Source organism: Nymphaea colorata, chromosome 8 (genome assembly GCF_008831285.2).
Source record: "Nymphaea colorata isolate Beijing-Zhang1983 chromosome 8, ASM883128v2, whole genome shotgun sequence".
In the NCBI taxonomy this organism is placed as follows: domain Eukaryota; kingdom Viridiplantae; phylum Streptophyta; class Magnoliopsida; order Nymphaeales; family Nymphaeaceae; genus Nymphaea; species Nymphaea colorata.
The window spans coordinates 17,640,350-17,659,586 of NC_045145.1; the positions used below are offsets into that span (position 1 = coordinate 17,640,350).

The window sequence follows — 19,237 nt, forward strand, 5'->3', positions numbered from 1 at the left end:
AAAATGTTATAATACCTATATATATATATTATTGATTATAGCTTTTTATGGAAACAAGGGAGATACCCTGAAAAAGCTGAATTTAAATGGGTTTGGATTTAGCTTATTCTTCTCTGAGGATTACAACCCACTGCCTCATGAAATTTGAATCTATCAATCTTTTTTTTTTTATTTCAGGATTTTTATGTTTGTTAAAATTAATTTAGCAGTTATCTCTTCAACTATAGCGAGGTTGAAGGTTAGCAGCAAGGCAGTACCCAAAGAAAGTCGGGTGTCGATTGTGTTCGGACTCGGCCATCAAGGTATCGTGATCCAGTGGATACCTTGCCCTAACCAGGAGAGAGAGAGAGAGCCCGCGCCTTTTCTGCTTCGGTTTCCCTCCTCCTCCTAGTGTGTGTCTCTGCATCTGTCTGGGTGGGGAGAGAGGGGGAGATGAAGGTCCTCCGTGGCCTACAGCGGCGGAGGATTTCCGCCTTCTTTTCTTCTTCTTTCTCTTGTTCGGCTCCCTGTTCAATGGGAGCCCAATCTTTTGAGACCCTTCCTTCTGAAGAGAACAACCCGGGGCCATCGAAGGAGCGTCCCTTCCCCGAACGCTTCCATGGCGAAGATCAGTTCCTGCAATTGATGGAGAACTCGGTCGTCGGGAATCGGTGGCATGAAATGGCGGAGTTCTTGTCCGGTGTGACCCCTTCCCTGCTCAACCAGCTTCTTGTCCGGCTTCGAGACCGGCCGGGTGCGGTTCTAGGGTTCCTGGAGCAGTTGGAATCGCAGGCATGGTCACGGTTAAGGATTCGTCTCGATTTACGATCTCTCTGTATCGCTGTGCACGCCGTCTCCCGGCTGAAGAACTCCGAGCCTGCGCTCAAGCTCCTCCGGAGGGCGTTGAGCTCGTCAGGCCCGTCTGTTTTCGAATCCCTAGAGGAGACATTCGACGAGTCCGGGTCGAGCAAGAAGGTGTACGATCTCCTTCTGAAGGCATGTTGCCTGGCGGGGAAGGTCGACGAGGCGTTGGAAGTCTTCTACTTGATGAAGGAACGCGGAATCATTCCCGGCATCGACGCCTGCAACAACCTACTTAGCTTGCTCTCGAGGCAGAAGCGAACAGAGACGGCGTGGGTCGTGTATGCGGAGATGTTCCGCCTGAAGATTACCTCCTCCATTATCACGTTCAATGTGATGATCAATGTCCTTTGCAAGGAAGGGAAAATGAAAAAAGCGAGGCGGTTTCTGCTGCACATGGCGGATTATGGATTCAAGCCTACAGTTGTTACTTATAATACTATCATCCATGGGTACTGCAGCAGAGGTAAGGTTGTACAAGCACTAGAGTTGTTTGATTCCATGAAAGAGAAGGGTGTCAGGCCTGATTCTTTCACGTACAATTCTCTCATAAGTGGGCTGTCTAGAGTAGGACGACTGCAGGAGGCTGTTGAGTTCTTCCGGAAGATGGTTGATGGGGGTACAGTTCCCGGCGTTGTAGCGTACAATACTCTGATAGATGGATATTGCAACAAAGGGGATCTTAAGACGGCTTTAAACTATAGGAACGAGATGAACGAAAAAGGGATAGAGCCCACCGTTTGCACATATAACCCGCTTATACATGAGTTGTTCATGGAGGGAAAGATAGACGACGCGAACGCTTTGCTTGAGGAAATGAAGGAAAGGGGCATTCCTCCTGATTCTGTAACTTACAATATTTTGATCAATGGGTACTGCAAAGAAGGAAATTCAGCCAAGGCTTTTGACCTCCACAGTGAGATGCTCAGTAAGGAAATTCAACCAACAGCCGTGACCTACACTTCACTTATCTATGCACTCTGCAAGCAGAGAAAGGTGAATGATGCAGAGCATTTTTTTCAACAGGCTTTGCTTGGTGGGATATCTCCTGATGTAGCGATGATCAATGCCTTGATTGACGGATATGCTGCAGAAGGAAACATGGAGCGTGCATTTGTTTTACTTAAGGACATGGAAAGGAAGAAGTTGTCGCCGGACGAGGTAACTTATAATACCCTGATGCGGGGCCTTTGCAGGTTAGGAAAGGTAGATGAAGCTCGTACTGTTCTTGATGAAATGAGAAGCAAGGGCATAACACCTGATTATATTAGTTATAACACTTTAATAAGTGGATATAGTAAAAAAGGGGAGATGGCCGATGCTTTTGGAGTGCATGAAGAGATGCTGAGTAGAGGTTTTAATCCAACTCTTCTGACTTACAATGCCCTTATTCATGGGCTCTGCAAAACCAAGGATGGGAATAAGGCTGAAGAGCTTCTTAAAGAAATGGTAAGCAAAGGAATCACTCCTGATGATAACACATACTTATCTATGATGGAGGGCCTATCCAGTGTCAAGGATCTGGAAAAGAATGAAAACCTATAAGTTCTTTCTGGTGGATGGGAAACTATAACGTTTCTTCTGGTTATATCTTACAGCAATTTGGAATGAATACTGAAAAGGGTGTCCCTTTATTCTGATCATACCTTAAAACTTTCCCGTGGTGTCGGTGGTTAAAGCTTGAGCGTTTATGTTCAATTGCAGGTGAAGCCAATTTTTCTGAATCTGATTTTCTTTCTCCTTACTTTCCTTAATCGATGACTTGTTGAGCTTTCCCTGATAGCGTTGCCCTCATGCTGTACTTTTAAGTTGCTTCCCCAGTCGTTGTATGCATGTCTTTTAGATCTTCAAATCTTAGTTTGCTAGTTTGCGTTTGGCTTTGTATTGGTTCTTCGTTGTTTCATCTACTGAATTTCCTGTTTCCGGAAGAAGTCTGTTTAATTTTATTCTCCAATGTTTTTCTTACCTTTATTCTTCAGTTCTTTCAATAGAACTGCTAAAATTTTTGCAGATGAATTATCTGAGTATGTGTCTAGTTTTGGTGTTACATGTGTGTGTCTGTGTATTTGTGTAGGTGTGCACGCATGCAGCTTGTCTTCATGTTTGAATTTGTTTCTTCTTTTTTGAATGTACTCTTGTGTTTGTTAGCATCAGTTATTGAATAACTGTTAAAAACCCGAGAACGACATTTGTGACAATAACTGTTATTCTTACAATGGTGCAACTTAGAATGTGTTTTGGTTTGGGCACTTGGTTAATATGTTAATCTTTGCAAAATACAGTTTAAGGCGATATTCCATAACCATGTTGTGAACAGTCTTACAATCATGCGACAAGGTCCATCATGCATGATTGAGTTATTAGAAGTTAGAACATATGTTCATCAGCATGTATTCTAGATTAAGATGCTGCCCTTCCAACAGACCAGGAATCATCAAATTAAGACCACAAGATTGAAGAATTAAGAATGTTGAGAACTGACTGTGCAACCATTTAATACAGTCTATAGGAATGACAGGCACACTGTCTAAAACTCTTTAAGAGTATGTCACAGCATCATCTTGACAGCATTGTTCAAGGTTCTGTAGTTTCTATTAAAAAAAGTTATTTGAATTCAATGCGGACCATCACATTGACCTTGGAACGCTGTTGTGATTGATTTTGCACTAACATTTTGTAGTTTCTAAATTCAGTTCAGATTCAAAGGATATCCATCTAATAAAGGTCAGATGCTATTTCCTAAGCCTTTTAAGAATAATAACCTAGAAATTGTTAGGATAACTAAAATAAAACAAGAATAACATTATGATGTTGGCATGCAGTTTCTTCCTTTTCCTTGGACTTTGTTGGACAAGTTGAGTGCGTTGGCAGACAAACCTGAGATGCCTCAGTCATGGTACTGAAACACCATCTAGCTGCATGTTGGAGTTTGAAACCCTTGGGTGATGGTATGCAAAACTATCGTCTGATTATTTCGTTCCACTTCTATAATTCAATTAAAACAAAAATCTCATTAGGCTCAAAGAGGACTTTGAGCCTGACTTTGTGGTCTACCACTTCTGCAACTAGTTTGGCTACATGTGTTTTCAATTATCCAGGACATGTTCTGTGGCATCAATAAATAGCTACTGGTGTCTTAGATTATAAGAAATTGAGAAAATATCTTTTGGAGTAATCAAAATTTCTGCAGTTTAAGAGTTGAATCATTTGGTTCTCCTTGTCTTGATAATGGTTTACCATTGTCCAGATGGAAGAACATGGTGTTGAAATTGTTTGATATTTTCATGATTCTAAATGCTGGAAAATTCAAGCCATTGGCATCTCTAGCTGGTACTTGGTACATATTTTTGTTTTACTTCCTTTGGCTACACCCTCCTTTTTAAATTTCTTTTCTCCTTTGTGTGTTATCTTGACAACTATTTGCCTTTCGGATTTTGCAGATGGTATAAATTTGTTGAAGTCTGTATTTGTCCTCTTCCCTGGCTCGTTCTTGCTGGCGCCATAGTTGCCTTTGGTTACGTTGTATATGCTGGAACCTTCCATGCTTGGTAACTATTCTGGGTATAACATTATTACAAAGCCAGTAAATTTGGTATATCTTTGAGCTTCCGGCTCCAAGGCTGTTGATGTTACTAGAGTTTGCTGCCTCTGCCCGGTTCTTTTGTAATGAGCAGCTGCTAAGAATGCATGCAGCTTCCACCCAACTGGCCAGCTGTATGTTTGAGCGGTTTCTCCTTCAGAAACATGATGTGAGCTGGATCTTCTGTTCACGTTGGCAACTGTTGACTACACTAGTACTTCTTTGGAGGACTTCAAATGTTGATCTGCATGCAATGAAGATGTATGACCTTTATTGTTAACGGAGTGGCCATCCAATTTGCAACAGTTAAGAAACAAATGGCTGGGTCTATTTTTGCACGTGGTGGTTTTAAATCCTTCTGATGTTCCAAAGTTTGAGGATGCCATTGTTGAGCAACACTAATTTCAGCTGGGTGATGTGCTCACATTTATGTTCTGCTCCTTCTTCTTGGTTTCGGTTGCATTCTCATGGTGGAGAAGAGCCAGATTGAATTCAATGTGACACTAAGAGGCTATTTGGCAATAGTAACACATTGTTACTGTCCCACAAATGTGTATCAAAAAATATGACAAATTCATGAAACACTGTAACAACTGTTCTATAATCCGCTCCATTTTTTTTGGAGTATATTAATGGGACAATAACACAGTGTGTTGCTGTCGTCAACGACCCCTAAAAGATTTACAAGTTGCTTTCTTGTGACATATATAACCATCATCGTTTACAACAGGAGGAGCAAACATGCTCACCATTGTAACGAGGTCAGGAGTGTTTGACATTGTCAAAGTCTTTCTCCAGCCAAGAGATTTAAGATGGATTTCATCTTAGAACACATTTTGTTGATTTCCTTATTTATGTAAGAATGCGGTCACTTCTGTTGCAGAAGATTGTTTATTCAAAGGTAAAAATGGCTTGTTTCTTTTATTAGGTATTTCAGAACTGTCTGGAATGCGTTTGTTCTGATGACTGGACCTTATTGATGAAGTTTCTGGTTGTCGATGGTATAGGCTTATATGCCTGGTCTCGCCTGGTATTTGGGAAGAAACCCGAGGGGATGGTACAGGTGAACAAAGCTCGAATCATAATTTGGTGGCATGAACACCAAAGAATTTGACCACTTGGCAAGGGCTGGAGATCGGGTTTCTTCCTGTTTCACATTATTACATTGCCTTGCAAGGAGATCCCCTGGCGAGGTCGTCGGTTACTGGTAATTCTTTTAGAACCATGGTCCAAGTTGTGTCCTAACCTCAATTTTAATGCCAACACTTGAGACGAAAGACATGACAATTTAGAACGTCTAAGATGCTGCCGTGCGTGCGTATGTGTACGCATCTGGCTTAAGGGGGTTGAAAGTCCCTGTCTGCATGTTTCGATCCCGCTTGGGATTAATGCAAATTTAGACTTTGCTGAATTATGAAAGAATCTTAACCACTACATTCTCCTCCCCAGCATGTATACGTGTTTTTCTAATTAAAATCCAAATTATGAATAAACTAATCAGAATGCCATCAAAACCTAATCCTATAGATACCCGCACCCTGAAAATATTCGTTTGCCGGTTCTCTCTTTCTCTCTCTCTCTCTCTCTCACACACACGAGGTTGGCCGATATAATCCAGTTTGTAGCTCTTCAATTCCAGATATATAGTTCCACTGAAATTAATTCATAAATTCATAAAACTTAAAGTGCATATGAATATATGATTCTCGACTATCTAGTAGTCTTTTTTCTATCAGTAGTCTGCATGTTACTAGATGATAGTGTCAGGCATTTATGGCCAAACTTTTCCCTATCATATGAAATGGAGTAGCTGGAACCATTCTGTTGGTGATCACCAAACATTAAGCGTCACATGCTCTCAAATTCAGTGGATCCACAGGAGGGTATGTTAAGAGCCTATATGATTTAAGAGAGCCTAAGGTTGTCAACAGGTATAACTTGACGGGAAAATTGCGTTCTTTCGAACACAGCATTCTAAGCAATACACTGTTCCTGTTTCCAAACATCCTCTTAAAAGTGCATTTTTGATGGTCTTAGAATAAAAAACCAGTACATAAAAAATGATGAACCTTTGAACTACATCTGTGCCTATTTGCAACCCAACTACTTATAGCCACGTAAGTCATAGTCACTATCAATAATTCATTCACTCTTAGTTTTTGAGCTGAAGATGGTCAAGAGTTGAATTCTAATTAAGAATGTATTTCTAATAAAATTATATGAAACAGGTTTGATTAACAGGCTTACTCCATATATAAGACATGTTATCAGTTACGTCATTAATGAAGTACCAACAGTGGATTAAGTGGCCTTTCATGTCAATTTTTCCTTGATGGCGAAGGTCAGGCAATAGTAGAAAAAAATGTGAACCAATTTGAATCGAGATGGAAGGAAATTTGATTTGATTCACCACTCCATACGAAGGTATCTCATATTATATATCATTTACCTTTCATTGTGTTTACTTTAAATGATTTAATGAATCAGCATCTAGCCTACCCAATTCCATTGAGCCTCCAATTTATGTGAGAACACTAGTGGTCTCATATATCACGAACCAAAAACTTATGGGACAATTGTACATCGACAAAAAAGGCTTCGGGATGATGACATTGATGTTATCATGGCACCATTTAGTTCCACACAAGCTGATACATTAGTTGCTTCTTTCAATAACAAACCAATATTTAACAAAAGTCAATGCTTCTGATAACAAATTTTCTAATAACCATCAGCTGATTTTCGATTCTTTGTGTCGCAGATAAGCACACTTCTAGTAATCAGAAATAATAATAACAACAATAATGGCAGGAGATACTCTTAAAAGGCTCAAGCTCCCTTCTTCTTTCTTCCTATCTAGGATTGCAGGACTGCTTGAAACCGGACATTCATAAATTAGAGTATTGTACATCTATTGTCTGTAGTCCAGAGAAGTAGCGTCCAAGGAAATCTAACTAACGACCGAATTTTCGTAAGTCAGGAGTCCGCCTAGCTAACCCCTCGGGGCGTAACAACGATACTGGCAATAATAGAATAATATAATGCTACAAATCCATGAAAGCATCGACCCTCCTGCTCAATATATTTGTGGTTCTTTTACTTTCCCATTTGTCTGTTGGATTTCACAAATTCAAATTCCAAATGTATGTGCAGTAGTACCTAACACTATATGTATGTCCAAAAAAAAAAAAGATCGTAGAGGAGTATTGTGAAAATCAGATTTTGTGGGAAGTTCAAAATTAAGAGTTTTAGATTTGTAAGCTTATATAATACGATTCAGACATCTTTTTTAATGTCCTCTTTATTCTTTTACATAAATCATTATTCTCTATGGATTTATGCAGTTAAAATTTTAGAAAAAATTAAAAGATTTTGATGAAAAAAACAAACCTACTGGGCTGCATAGTTTTTAGGGGCATGAATAACACGCGATTCAGCCAAACTTCAATTTATAAGTGCATATATACTGATCATTTATTAAGTTCCGAAGCACTGACGTCATCATATACGTAACCAGGTGGGGGGGTGATCGTGGCGTAAATTTGTAAACAACTCATCGGTTTATATATATTTCTTGAGGGTCACTTTGTTCACCTCCAAAATTGAGAGCCTCTTTTTTACTGGCGTAAATCTTGGGTGCCCATATGTAATTCTTTTCAGAAAGTTACAGCCGAGGTTTTCTATTTTTACTTCAACTCATTATTGACAATTATGAAGAGTATGATCTATATTTGATTACAAAATGGTGATTGCTGGAAAGTGTAGGCAAAGTGGCCCCGAGAACGAAATTTCGCTTTTCAAAATGGTCGTTATGCAAGTTATTCAAATTCACCGTTTCAAGAAAGACTTCCTAACACGATACATCCATTTTCATATTCGAAGCTGGTCCGATTTAAGAACAAGAATTTATTGTCATTCTGAGCGACGCTTTGATCAACTTTCTGAGGAAGAGGCATAGCACTGGGCCAGAGTTGACGGCCCCAAACAGATGATGATTCTTCAGAAATCAACAGACAGAAGAGCTTTTGTAGTTTCATTCTTGCAGCTCGTGGACACACTATGGAGTCTAATGAGTGACACACGGTAAAAGACAAACTCCATGATCAAGAAAAGCTTGCTAGAAAACTAATGAGGGAGAATGTTGACGGTTGAATTTTCAACGGCTTCTAGAGCACATGTGAGTCTTGGACATGGCGCAGCAGTTCACACGTAAGAGACGTTCCCTTCGCAGATGGTAGAATTTTCTTTGGAAAAATAGGTTATACTACCAGTCGCAGTCGTGTTGGAATCGAAAGGCACCATTGCACCTGTACCAACTCTTGTTGGCAGCCATCCATCTTCAAAAATGGACATCAAATCATATGGAATCAAATCCTTCATTGCATCATTTGGATAATTGATGTCACCTGATACATCATCTTTTTGGAAAACTATAACTAAGCCATGGCTGTGTCTCAACGCCAGATAAGAGAGAGATAGAGATTGTTTGGCCAAGGAAGCAAGTTAGAGAGACCAAACCACATCTGTTATTAAGAGAAGAGAAGCATCTAGATTCTAGAGACTAGGGTCTTCCCAACTTTCATGCCTCTCTCAGCAGATATAAGAGGCCCCTACATTCTCCATGGCCTCCACGCATCAGCAGCCACTATTTTGGTTGAAGAGAACCACAACCAAATGGGTACTCTGGTTGGTCACGTTGCACCTGGTTTCGGCTTCTTGATCATTGGCCTATGGCACCTCTTCAACACCAACAAAAACAAAGCTCTCCATCCTGACTCATACATTTCCCTGCCATGGTTCCCCTCAAAGCTGGTAAGGCACCTGGAGCTCTATGCCATAATGTTGGGATCCTCCATTTCCATAGCCATGGAGCTCTTCATTGGCCCAGAGAAGCACCAACCCTTTGACGATGATGGGACAATCCCCTCTTACCACCTGCAGAACTTTGAGCACTCCTCAATCTCTCTGTTCCTCTTCATCTATGCCTTCTTCACCTTCCTGTTCGATGCCTTCAAAATCAAGGTGCACCCTGGTCTAGCCGAGCTGCTTGCTGGACTAACCTTTAGTCAGCAGCTGCTCATCTTCCACCTGCACTCAGCTGACCACATGGGTGTAGAAGGTCAATACCACTGGCTCCTTCAAATGGTCATATTGGTCACCTTGGTGACTACCCTTTTGGGGTTAGCCTACCCCAGGAGCTTCTGGGTGGCCTTCGTCAGGGCTTTCAGTATACTGTTCCAAGGTGTGTGGTTCATTGTCATGGGTTTTATGCTGTGGATACCTGAGTTTGTTCCCAAGGGGTGTAGGTTGAACATGGAAAACGGGCACTTGGTAGTTAGGTGCATGGATGAGAAAGCCTTGCACAGAGCCAAGGCCCTCGTAAATATACAGTTCAGCTGGTACTTGGCAGGGGTCACTGTTATGACCCTGATTTTCTATGTGATTATGATGAAGATGTATGGTGTAGATGATGAGTACAGAAGAGTGGGTTCAGAAGAGGAAGATGAGGACCGGTTGAAGAAGTTTGACAGCTTCCTTGATGTGGGAAAAGGAATTACAGCAATCCAGTTAGAAAGGTGATTATGATATTGAATTGTGTATGAATTCTACACCTATTCTCACAGTTGCCTCTTTGCTCGTATTCCTTCATGCTCTTGTACCCTTCTAACATGTAGTTAAGGGGCTTGAAAATGTGTACAAAGTCATTTGATCATGTGAATATAGTGGGGAATAAGTGTGTGCTTTGTATTGGTTTCCCTTTTCTCTATGGAAAAGGAAAAAATATTGTTCTGAATAATGTTCTGATTTTTGCCACGATTGGCTGAGATTCAGAAGTTAAACTGTCACTTGCAGAGCAGATCGGGTGACCTGTCAAATCATATCGTCAAAGTGATCTCACATCTCTATTTTGAGATTGGACCAGCATAGACACAGAACATTTTAACAGTAACATCCACCCACAGAATGGCGACATCTTCTTTCAAGAATGAACTGGATCATTGTAAAATCTAAAACAGTCACTTCTATTTATTAAAAGAAAAAGGTAAAGCAAGCAACCCCATTAGTTTATGTTATTGGAGATTAACTCATTCATATTAAACCTCTTATGTCATTGGAGATTAACTCATCCATATTAAACCTCTTAAAACTGTTCAACTTGGAGGCTTTAGCTAGGTGAAATCGAGCTCCTTTAATTTAGCATCACCTTTTCCTTCACCCCATTAAACGTATGCAGATCAGATTCAGATAACGTTTTCTTGTTCAAACAAGGACCAACGCAGAGGAATCACTTATCCTGTGGCACAGCCCTTCATGTTAAAAGTACCAAATGCCCTCATCTAACGAGTTAGTACTTAAACAACATGCTACGAAGACCTTTCCAGGTGTGCTTAAAGAAGGCCTTTCAGTGTACCGTACAGCTTTGCATCTCAAATGTGAAAACAGAGAGGATGAACGTGATGTTGCATGGAGGAGAAAGGGGAAGCCAATCAATGGCAACCTAGCTAGCTAAGCAGAGGCATCTTTATTTTTCATATGAATCCAAACCCAATCCAAGTCCAGACCCACCATTGGCATCTGAGGTACGGGGTCGGCACTATGGTGGTTGGAGAGGTCCCTTTCCCTCCCAGAAGAAGGACATGCCGGCCCCTGCAGGACCCCAGCTTCAGTTGTTCTTCATTAAAACCATGCAAGAGCGCCAGCTCTGAGCAATACCAGGCTAGCAGACACCAAGTCTCAGAAGAGAGAGAGAGAGAGAGAAAGAGAAAGAGAACGGACTGCTCCTTCTGCTGTCAGAGAACCAACTAACTGCTACTTGTTTTGCCTTTTTTACCACCTCAAGCGGGAGGTGATGGACCAGAACCAAACTAGGCTCAGTCTGACCTGAACTGATCGGACCCGACCTCGGCATTCTTGAGGATGGATTAACCTGGACTGACTTTCCTGTCGTTGACCACCCATTTTGCAACATGGTTTGATTCGGAGTCCATTCATGATGGTTTGTGCTCAATGCTAGGTTAATCTCATTGACAAGTTGAGGTCAATAACCCACATGGTCATATGGTATAGAATATATGTTCAGAAATGCGCTAAACACTGGGTATCGAATTCCTGAACATCCTTCAAAGTTGTCTTTGACCCAATCCCCAAGTAGAAGGGGTTCTTCTTATTACTGACTTAGAGCTTAACTGAGTTTTGCTGGTGGGTGTTGTAGATGGGCTCAAAGGGCAACAATCTTTTATTACATTTCACTGCTCTGTGGCTTTATATATATATATATATATATATATATATATATATATATATATATATATATATATATATAGTACAACAGACAGTAAATGGAACAGCTGGATCTACTCATCCCTGTCGATTCAATTTGTTCATTTAGTCGCATGAGATTCTTATTGCTTCCCGAATTACCAATTCAAACAAAGGCAACGCATATTCAAATGTAGGATATGCCATTGATGTGGGCATTTTAAAAGGAAAAAAACATTCCAATAACTGATCATTCACATCCATCACCCCTTGAACTTTATTGTTCAGACTTTTGGTAGGAAAAACAAAACCATCATGCGGAAAGAGATTGACTATCATGCTTGCAGCAGTGGAAGTTGATGTGTTCATAGGGGCTGCACCTGAGAATCTTAAAGTGTGTTGACAAGACCATGAACGAGTGAGACTAAGAAGGCATTTCATTATACCAGATCTTAGATCGAAGGGTCTAACTTCGGTTGGCGTTCACCTTGAATTCATAGTTCTACCAAACTGTGGATTTGCGAAATATATAGATTTAAGATTCTCATTGTGCTTCAAATCCAAGGATCCATGGAAGGTTGATTTGCAAGTTCATGGTGCAACTCTTGCATCTTTTCAGATAAAAAATTTCAATATTCCTTTCTGATAGACAAGGATCTAAGATCCTCAAATCTCAGATCACCTCAAATATAAGATCAGAGCTAATCAAACACCCTCCTCAGTCATATTCCTTGAGAAGTAATTTATGGGTTCAATATTTGATAAAAATAACAGACGAGCATATGACACCCTTAAATGTCGTTTGGGAGGCAAAACTAGGCCGTTTTTTGAAGGTATCATCCAAATATAACCTTATGCTTTTTGTTTCTTGTTAGTTTATAATGTTATATATTATATTTGGATACAACTTAAGAAGCGATCGCCCCATGAACCAATACTGCCGAAGCTGCCAATACTAGGACCTGATGCATTTACTTGCCCGGACTTAAGGCAACAAAATCATCTAGTCCAGAAAGGATGAAGAAAGAAAAGCAAAGCAGCAGACTGCAGTAATTTTCATGAAAGTCGTGTGGGAAAATTCAGGAACATGAGAAGTAAAGCTAGCTACTCGGTAGAACGAAAATTGAATGGGACATTGAATATTCTCTTGCAAATAGGCCGGCACAATCAAAAGTAAATATAAATGCCACATGAAGCATAACAAAACTTCATCCCAAACCCTTTTAAATGCGCGGTGTATGGACCGCATTCTTTTCAGCAGAGTCGATGGCCACCCTCCTTCTACTGTCGAGTGAAATTTAATGCCTTTACTGCCTGTCAAAGTTCAAGCAGTGGATTGCATGTTCCAGCCATGACCAGTAGCTAGAGCAGGCAATCGGGCTCATGCCGGCGGTGTCGAAGCTCGGCGTGCCAGCCGCCAACAGGGCCAGTATCAAGGTCCATGAGAGGATCAAGCTAAAGCAGCTTAGCCCTCTGTAGCTTATCTATATGAAACCATGGCTACAAGAGCAAGCAGAAGCAGCTGAAGCTTTGATCTCACTGCATTATAAGTTGGATTTGGCATTGCTGATGTTGAATTTAAAATAAAATTGATCAACGCTGGCTACCACTTAAGCTCTTAAAGGAACTTTCATAGCCATGTTCTTTCTCATCCATAAAGTCGCTACTGTGTCAAATGCATGCTAAGTGGCATGCATCATGGATCATTTAGCATTCTAATAAGCTTGGTTAGAACAAAATGGAGAGATAAGCAGCATCAGGTTTGGATCCCATAACTTCGCCTGTGTATCAAAAGAAGATGACTATGCGTGGAACAAGAAGATGTCAGCCATCTGAGGGCACACTACTGCCTGTGCACGTTACCATGACATTTCTATGGTTCGGGTTGTGAAAGATTCAGATTCTGGTTGGACCAAGCGTTTACTGAATGGTTTGATTTAATAGGACCTTGTCAAATAAACTTCAGATTCCGACCCTGCTTTTTCAAAATCAAATTCAGATCGGGTTGTCATAAATCTGACATTTATGCGCAACAGGCCGGACAGATTTTTATCAAATCTCAGTTGGGTATCCGACTAAAATTCAGATTTTTATATGAAACAGAATGTCAAACCCAAATCGTGAATCAGATCTAGATGTCTTTATTAGACTGAACTGAACATATTCAAAATGGTACCACCAACTGAATATATATGATCCATTTACATCCCGAGTATTAGAGTTTCATGATCATGTTTTTCCGTTGAGCAAAATCTAACTCGCTTCGATTCCCGACGTGTTCAATCAACTGTTCCAAATACCTTCATAACTGGTATTATTGTTCTATTGAAGGCAGATCCGATCCTGAGGAACATGGTACCTAGAAATCCACTACTTCTTCTCCCCCTATTAAAAGCACTATATGTTGGAAGAATGGTGGTCTTCCCCTTCATCCTCGGGACACATGGTGCTCCATGGAACCGGCGAGTGTCCATTCTTAGTGCTCGCCCCAAGAACTTACTCCTTCCTCTGGCAGATGGCTGCCCATGATTGTGCCTTACGTTAAGCAGAAGAAACTGGGCATATATATATATATATACACACACATTGATTTCATGAGAAAAGTGGACAAGGAATGTTGGCGTTCTTTACTTCACTCTGTTTTAATTACATTTTTACGGCTCATTTAGATGATGGTAGATAAAGTCCTGGTAGAAGCTTGATTTCAGCATCAAAACAAGGTTTCTCACATGGGTTTGAGCGTTAGTCTAAGGGGTCATTATAGTGGTTTGCACGGCAACCAGCTGAGATATTCCAAATCACGTGCTTTTTTGTCTGTGATTGCAGGAGACAAAATTCTCCATTTATTCCTTGTCCTTGTGATGGTCGGATTATTTGGGTCCTACGAATAAAGAATTGCCTTCTTTTCATGCAGTATGAACAAATATGTAACGCCAATGATAATCATCTCCAACATATCTCCCTCTTCTCTTGTTCATTTTTAAATAATCTAAGTTCCACTAAACGTCATCTTGTGATCTCTGTCTTGCGCCCGTGAGGCCATTCCTTGCCGCATCGGGTCAGGCACATGGCTCACATCCCAATTTTTATCGCTTCCTATGGATCATTCTTCAGATGTGGAGTGCAGTTCCAACTTTCGAAGATTGATCCCAACCGTCCATTCGAAAGCGGACGGCCTACGTAAACGGTGGTGGCAATGGAACACGGTACATCTCGGCCGTTCATCTTCCGATTTGCTAAAATCTGACGGTTGTAATTTCAAGTGGGCCATAAAGAAGACCAGAGCTCTTCGTAGTTGAAGAAGAATTTTCAAAGTGGCACGTCGCTGTTAGCATGGCAGAAGAACAGAGTCTCTCATGTTTTAGGGAAATTTTCAAAGGTATTACAGAAAGCAAAACTTTACCTAAAGTTACTAATCATGAACGTTTGTCAGTTGTAAGTTTCTCTCCTAATTTCTTGTTTTGTCTACGAAATTTTGCCTTCTTGATCCTTTTGACCTTTTTAAATCTATGCATCTTTTGAATGTTTTGGTGCTTAAAAACTTTGTTCTTAGTCCTTTCTTAATATATTATGTAACAAGAAGACAACATTGGACTTTGGACTGAAACGTATTAAGTCAATAAATCTCTTGGTTCCAAATTTATTACATAATCTCCATGAATTTTTAAAGTTCTTCAAGATCAAGGTCCTTTGATGATGTTTAAAATTTCCGTGTGCCATTTCGGGAACTACAACCATATTCTTGTTCCTCTGATACCATGAGAGTCGAGTCCAACCTGCTCCAAGAGGCCGCGCGTCCTTTTCACTACGTCCGTTCGATTGCTCTGTAGAGACAGGGAGAGAGGGAGAGTCACGGACGCCTCAGTCATCACCGGTAGAGGTAACCGAGCCGACGCAGCAGCAGCAGGAGCAGTGCAGCATCAAACATTAAAACGCCACCCACCTCGTTTGTACATATATATATACATAGAGATAGACAGACAGGCAGACAGCTACCTCTCTATCTCCCTCACTCTCTGCGAGGTGATGAGCACGAAGGGAATGAAGACGACAAAGATGGCCGACTTTTTCTGCCGATCGCCGTCGGCGACGGCGGTTTGCCTGGCCACGGATCGCCGGTCTGTCATAAACCCGAGCCGGCTGATCGACCACGCCAAGCTACTGGACGTCAAGTACTCGAGGCTCATGGATCCCAGGCCTGTGGACGTGCAGGGCCGGCAGCTGGCGATCAAACCAACGCTGCCACCACCGCCAGTGCCCCAACTCAGGAGATCCAAATCAGAGAGGAGCCATCGCCAACGCCAGCTTGCCTACCCACCACCGGCCAAGAGATCAGAAGTACCTGCCCTCCGCCCCACGTCCGACGCCAGGTTTCATGTAAGCCCACCTCTCTCTCTTTCTCTCGTTGTTCCTGTTGGTTTAGTTCAGGCAGCTGCAAAATGACATTGGCGAGTTCAGGTGGTCGTGATGCGAGTCTCTCTTCATTGCCAAGGCTGTGCAGGGAAAGTGAAGAAGCACATCTCTAAGATGGAAGGTAAAAGATCAACTAAAACAATTACCTGTTCCTTTTCTTTAAGTGCTGTTAGAACTCGGTGATTTTGCTTTTGAGGTCTAGTGATCCTAGAGAGGAGCAGCGCCTACTGGATCACTGGCTGCATTTTCTGCATTTCAGAGGAAGAGAAAGCAATGACTCTCTCTCTCTCTTTCTCTCTCTCTCTCTGCCGTAATGGTTCTGTTCGCAGCTCTGAACATTAGACTAACGGTAGGGTACTGCTGGCTCAGGCAACGGCTCAAAAATGGCCATGCTGGTGGCTAAGGGCCGTTGGACTCTCTTGGGATTCACTTTTAGGGGAATGACCCACTAAGCGACCTAAAGCCTTACACTAGCTCCTCCTTAGAAAACAGGGGAAATTACCATTTTTCTACAAGTAGCTAATGAAGTTGACACTACTTTTCACCCAAAAAAGTTGCAAAATCAAAGGGGAAGAACATACGCTTCATACAAGAAACCGATCATATAGTATAAACCAATTAGGTGGGGTTAGCAAGGCGTTTATTAGCTCCATATCGAGAATGTGAAGTCCAACATTTAGCCAGATGATAGAAATTTAGAAATTTTGTTGGTGGGTAGCTTTTGAGATGCGGCCATTGCCCAAATTGTCACTCTCGTTACTGAATTCAAGTTGTTTTAGAAGCAGATAAGATGTGAACAATGCATTTAAGAATCACCACAAGAGAGTAAAAAGAAGATGCCTCGCCTACATTGTCTTGCCGACAATAAGAGCCATCCATGGAGTAGGTTAGCTTGGACCACCGCCATTGCTTTTAGCTTGTTGGTCCTTAAACGGTGAGAAGCTGCTGATCACATGAATGCGTTGCTTGATTTTGGCGGTGGGTAATTCAATGCCAACTTCAATACCCGGTACAGAAATGCCAAGATTTGGATATTTCAGATGAACACATGAGAATGATTCATGAGATCAAAAAAAACTTAGCTCAGATTTGCCAAAACCTCCCTTGTTTACCTCTCTGACGTTACAGTGTGAGAAAATGAGGGTACTGGTTCGCATCACACTGTTGTTGCTGTTTATGACCACTGCAATGCAACACTCAATGCGGGGAAATTAATATTGCTCTGTGGCTTCTGTGCTTGTGGTTGAAGGGGTGACGTCCTTTAGCATAGACCTGGAGACGAAGAGGGTAACGGTCATGGGACACGTCTCGCCGCTGGGCGTCCTGGAGAGCATTTCAAAGGTGAAGAAGGCAGAGTTCTGGCATTCTGAGGACTCAACAGTTGCACCATAAATGGGGATATGGCCAAGCATCTGCAGATGGTATATTATTGCCATTTAATTGACTCTGGATTTTGACGTTTGCCTCCCTCTGTTTACTTGCTTTAGTCTCTCTCTGTTGTTCCTTTTTCCTGTTCTTTTCGTTTCTTGAAAGATGAGAAGGTGGTGGAGTCTGTGCATAATGGGATTTGTAATTGTTGATGGTAGTTGCTAATTTTAATAACAGCAGACATTGCATACCAGCGAAAGAAAAACTGCAGTTTCATGGCATGGTATAGTTGAAGAAAGAAGCCTTTCTTTTAGTGGTAGAACAAAAAAACATGCTCAAATTTGAAAATCGTTTTATTTCAAGCAATTAAACATGAATATATTCTTGGTTATTCCTTCGAAACTTGAGTGTGTTATTCAAAAAATTCAATGGTAATTCCTTGTTCCAGGAGCAGAGAAACCGAGTCTGCAGTGACTGTTCATGGATGTGAACACAATCAATTTTTTTCTTTCCTTCAAGTAGGAAAAGTCATTCATCCCTGTCTTGGTGTCCGGCCTTGGCTCATATTCTGGAGGTTTGGCCCCACCTGTCAAAAGAACCATCTGACAATCTCGATGACCAACATTGATTTGAAAGGGTACATGGTTTTTTTTCGACAAGCTGCATGGTCCTACTTTTTGCAGTAAATTTTACGATATCTTCATCCGCCGGCACAAGTTCACCAAATTTTCTTGAAACCAAGTTGAAGCGAAATAGGGGATAGAAATTTTCTTCACAAATAGAGACTATGTGTTGATGCGGCAAAAGGATTTATGGTAAAACAATTTTATAATGTAGGTGAGCCCTGCTGTTCGAACGTGGATTGAAAGCCCTTCCATTAAGTATAAATGGTAGTGACGGTGCATTCTTTAACTTAGATGTTAGATCTCCTCATCTTAAGATCATCTTAAGACCTGAAACCTCTCATAAAATTAGAATAATACATTACCTTAAAACATAAGAGCATAGTACTGACCAAAATCAAACAAAACCCTACCTTTTCATAGATCTTTACTTTAACCGGTTAATCTGTGCCCTTAAACAAAATACCATTTATTTATATAGCCAAAAGGCAGAGTGAATTAAATATAAAATTAAATGTATGGATCTCAAAGTCCAGAAGATTATATTAGACCTTTTTAGAAAAGCTGTGCGATCAACGCTCTAGAATATTGTTGATAATTTTGATTGTCAGATTTATTTCTGACCTCATTAATGGGTTCACCGAGGAGCGAGATAAATGCAATAATAGTTTGGGTTTTGTACGAGTCAAGATCCAATCATTCACAATTGAACGTTAATGCTCCATGCAATGTCATGAAGTAATTGGGTCCTTGAGAAGGACTGCTTGCCTGCAGAAAGTAATAAAAGACGAAGACTCGTAGGGCCGTCAGGTCGAGAATGTAAATAATACTTTCACCCACATAATATGTGGATTCAATTAGCAAAGAGTATGGATTCCCTTTCTTCAACAAAAAAATATATTCGAATACTGACGCTTTGCTAAGTACGTGGAAAGTAAGGTCAGAATTAATTATTTATAGCCCGAAACGTCACGAAGGCCGTACCAGACCCAACCAATTTGCAGTCCTAAAAATAAATAGTTATTTGAACTGCAGAGCTCCCTCCTTATCCCGTAATAGCCGGAAAATGTCCAAAGAGATTCCGGTTGCTTCGTCTAGATCATGGTGTTAGGGAGGAGGTTCTCTTTCGCGGATCTGACTCTTCAATCTTCAT

The 19,237-nt window shown here is 41.1% G+C and overlaps 3 protein-coding genes across 17 annotated transcripts; all 3 read left to right on the forward strand.

Moving 5' to 3' along the window:
* Positions 1-251: 251 nt before the first annotated feature.
* On the forward strand, positions 252-5,305 carry LOC116258717 (pentatricopeptide repeat-containing protein At2g15630, mitochondrial). Of its 15 annotated transcripts, none has more exons than XM_031636045.2 (6): positions 252-2,289; positions 2,439-2,544; positions 3,521-3,564; positions 3,663-3,788; positions 4,088-4,170; positions 4,281-5,305. In XM_031636045.2, the coding sequence occupies exons 1-2, from the start codon at positions 433-435 to the stop codon at positions 2,478-2,480; spliced, it is 1,899 nt and encodes a 632-aa protein (XP_031491905.1). In that variant the 5' UTR covers positions 252-432; the 3' UTR covers positions 2,481-2,544; positions 3,521-3,564; positions 3,663-3,788; positions 4,088-4,170; positions 4,281-5,305. The 15 variants fall into 15 exon arrangements, with proteins under 15 accessions (XP_031491905.1, XP_049935140.1, XP_049935137.1 ...); XM_050079183.1 differs by having other exon boundaries at positions 3,534-3,564; XM_050079180.1 differs by having other exon boundaries at positions 252-2,544.
* Positions 5,306-8,996: 3,691 nt separating this feature from the next.
* Positions 8,997-10,035, forward strand: LOC116258718 (uncharacterized). The gene has a single exon (XM_031636051.2). It carries the CDS (start codon positions 9,002-9,004, stop codon positions 9,998-10,000), a length of 999 nt encoding a protein of 332 aa, XP_031491911.2. The 5' UTR covers positions 8,997-9,001; the 3' UTR covers positions 10,001-10,035.
* Positions 10,036-15,460: 5,425 nt separating this feature from the next.
* LOC116258587 (protein SODIUM POTASSIUM ROOT DEFECTIVE 1-like) lies at positions 15,461-17,742 on the forward strand. Its single transcript, XM_031635784.2, has 3 exons — positions 15,461-16,057; positions 16,139-16,214; positions 17,343-17,742. Exons 1-3 carry the CDS (start codon positions 15,707-15,709, stop codon positions 17,483-17,485), a joined length of 570 nt encoding a protein of 189 aa, XP_031491644.1. The 5' UTR covers positions 15,461-15,706; the 3' UTR covers positions 17,486-17,742.
* The last annotated feature ends 1,495 nt before the right edge of the window (positions 17,743-19,237 follow it).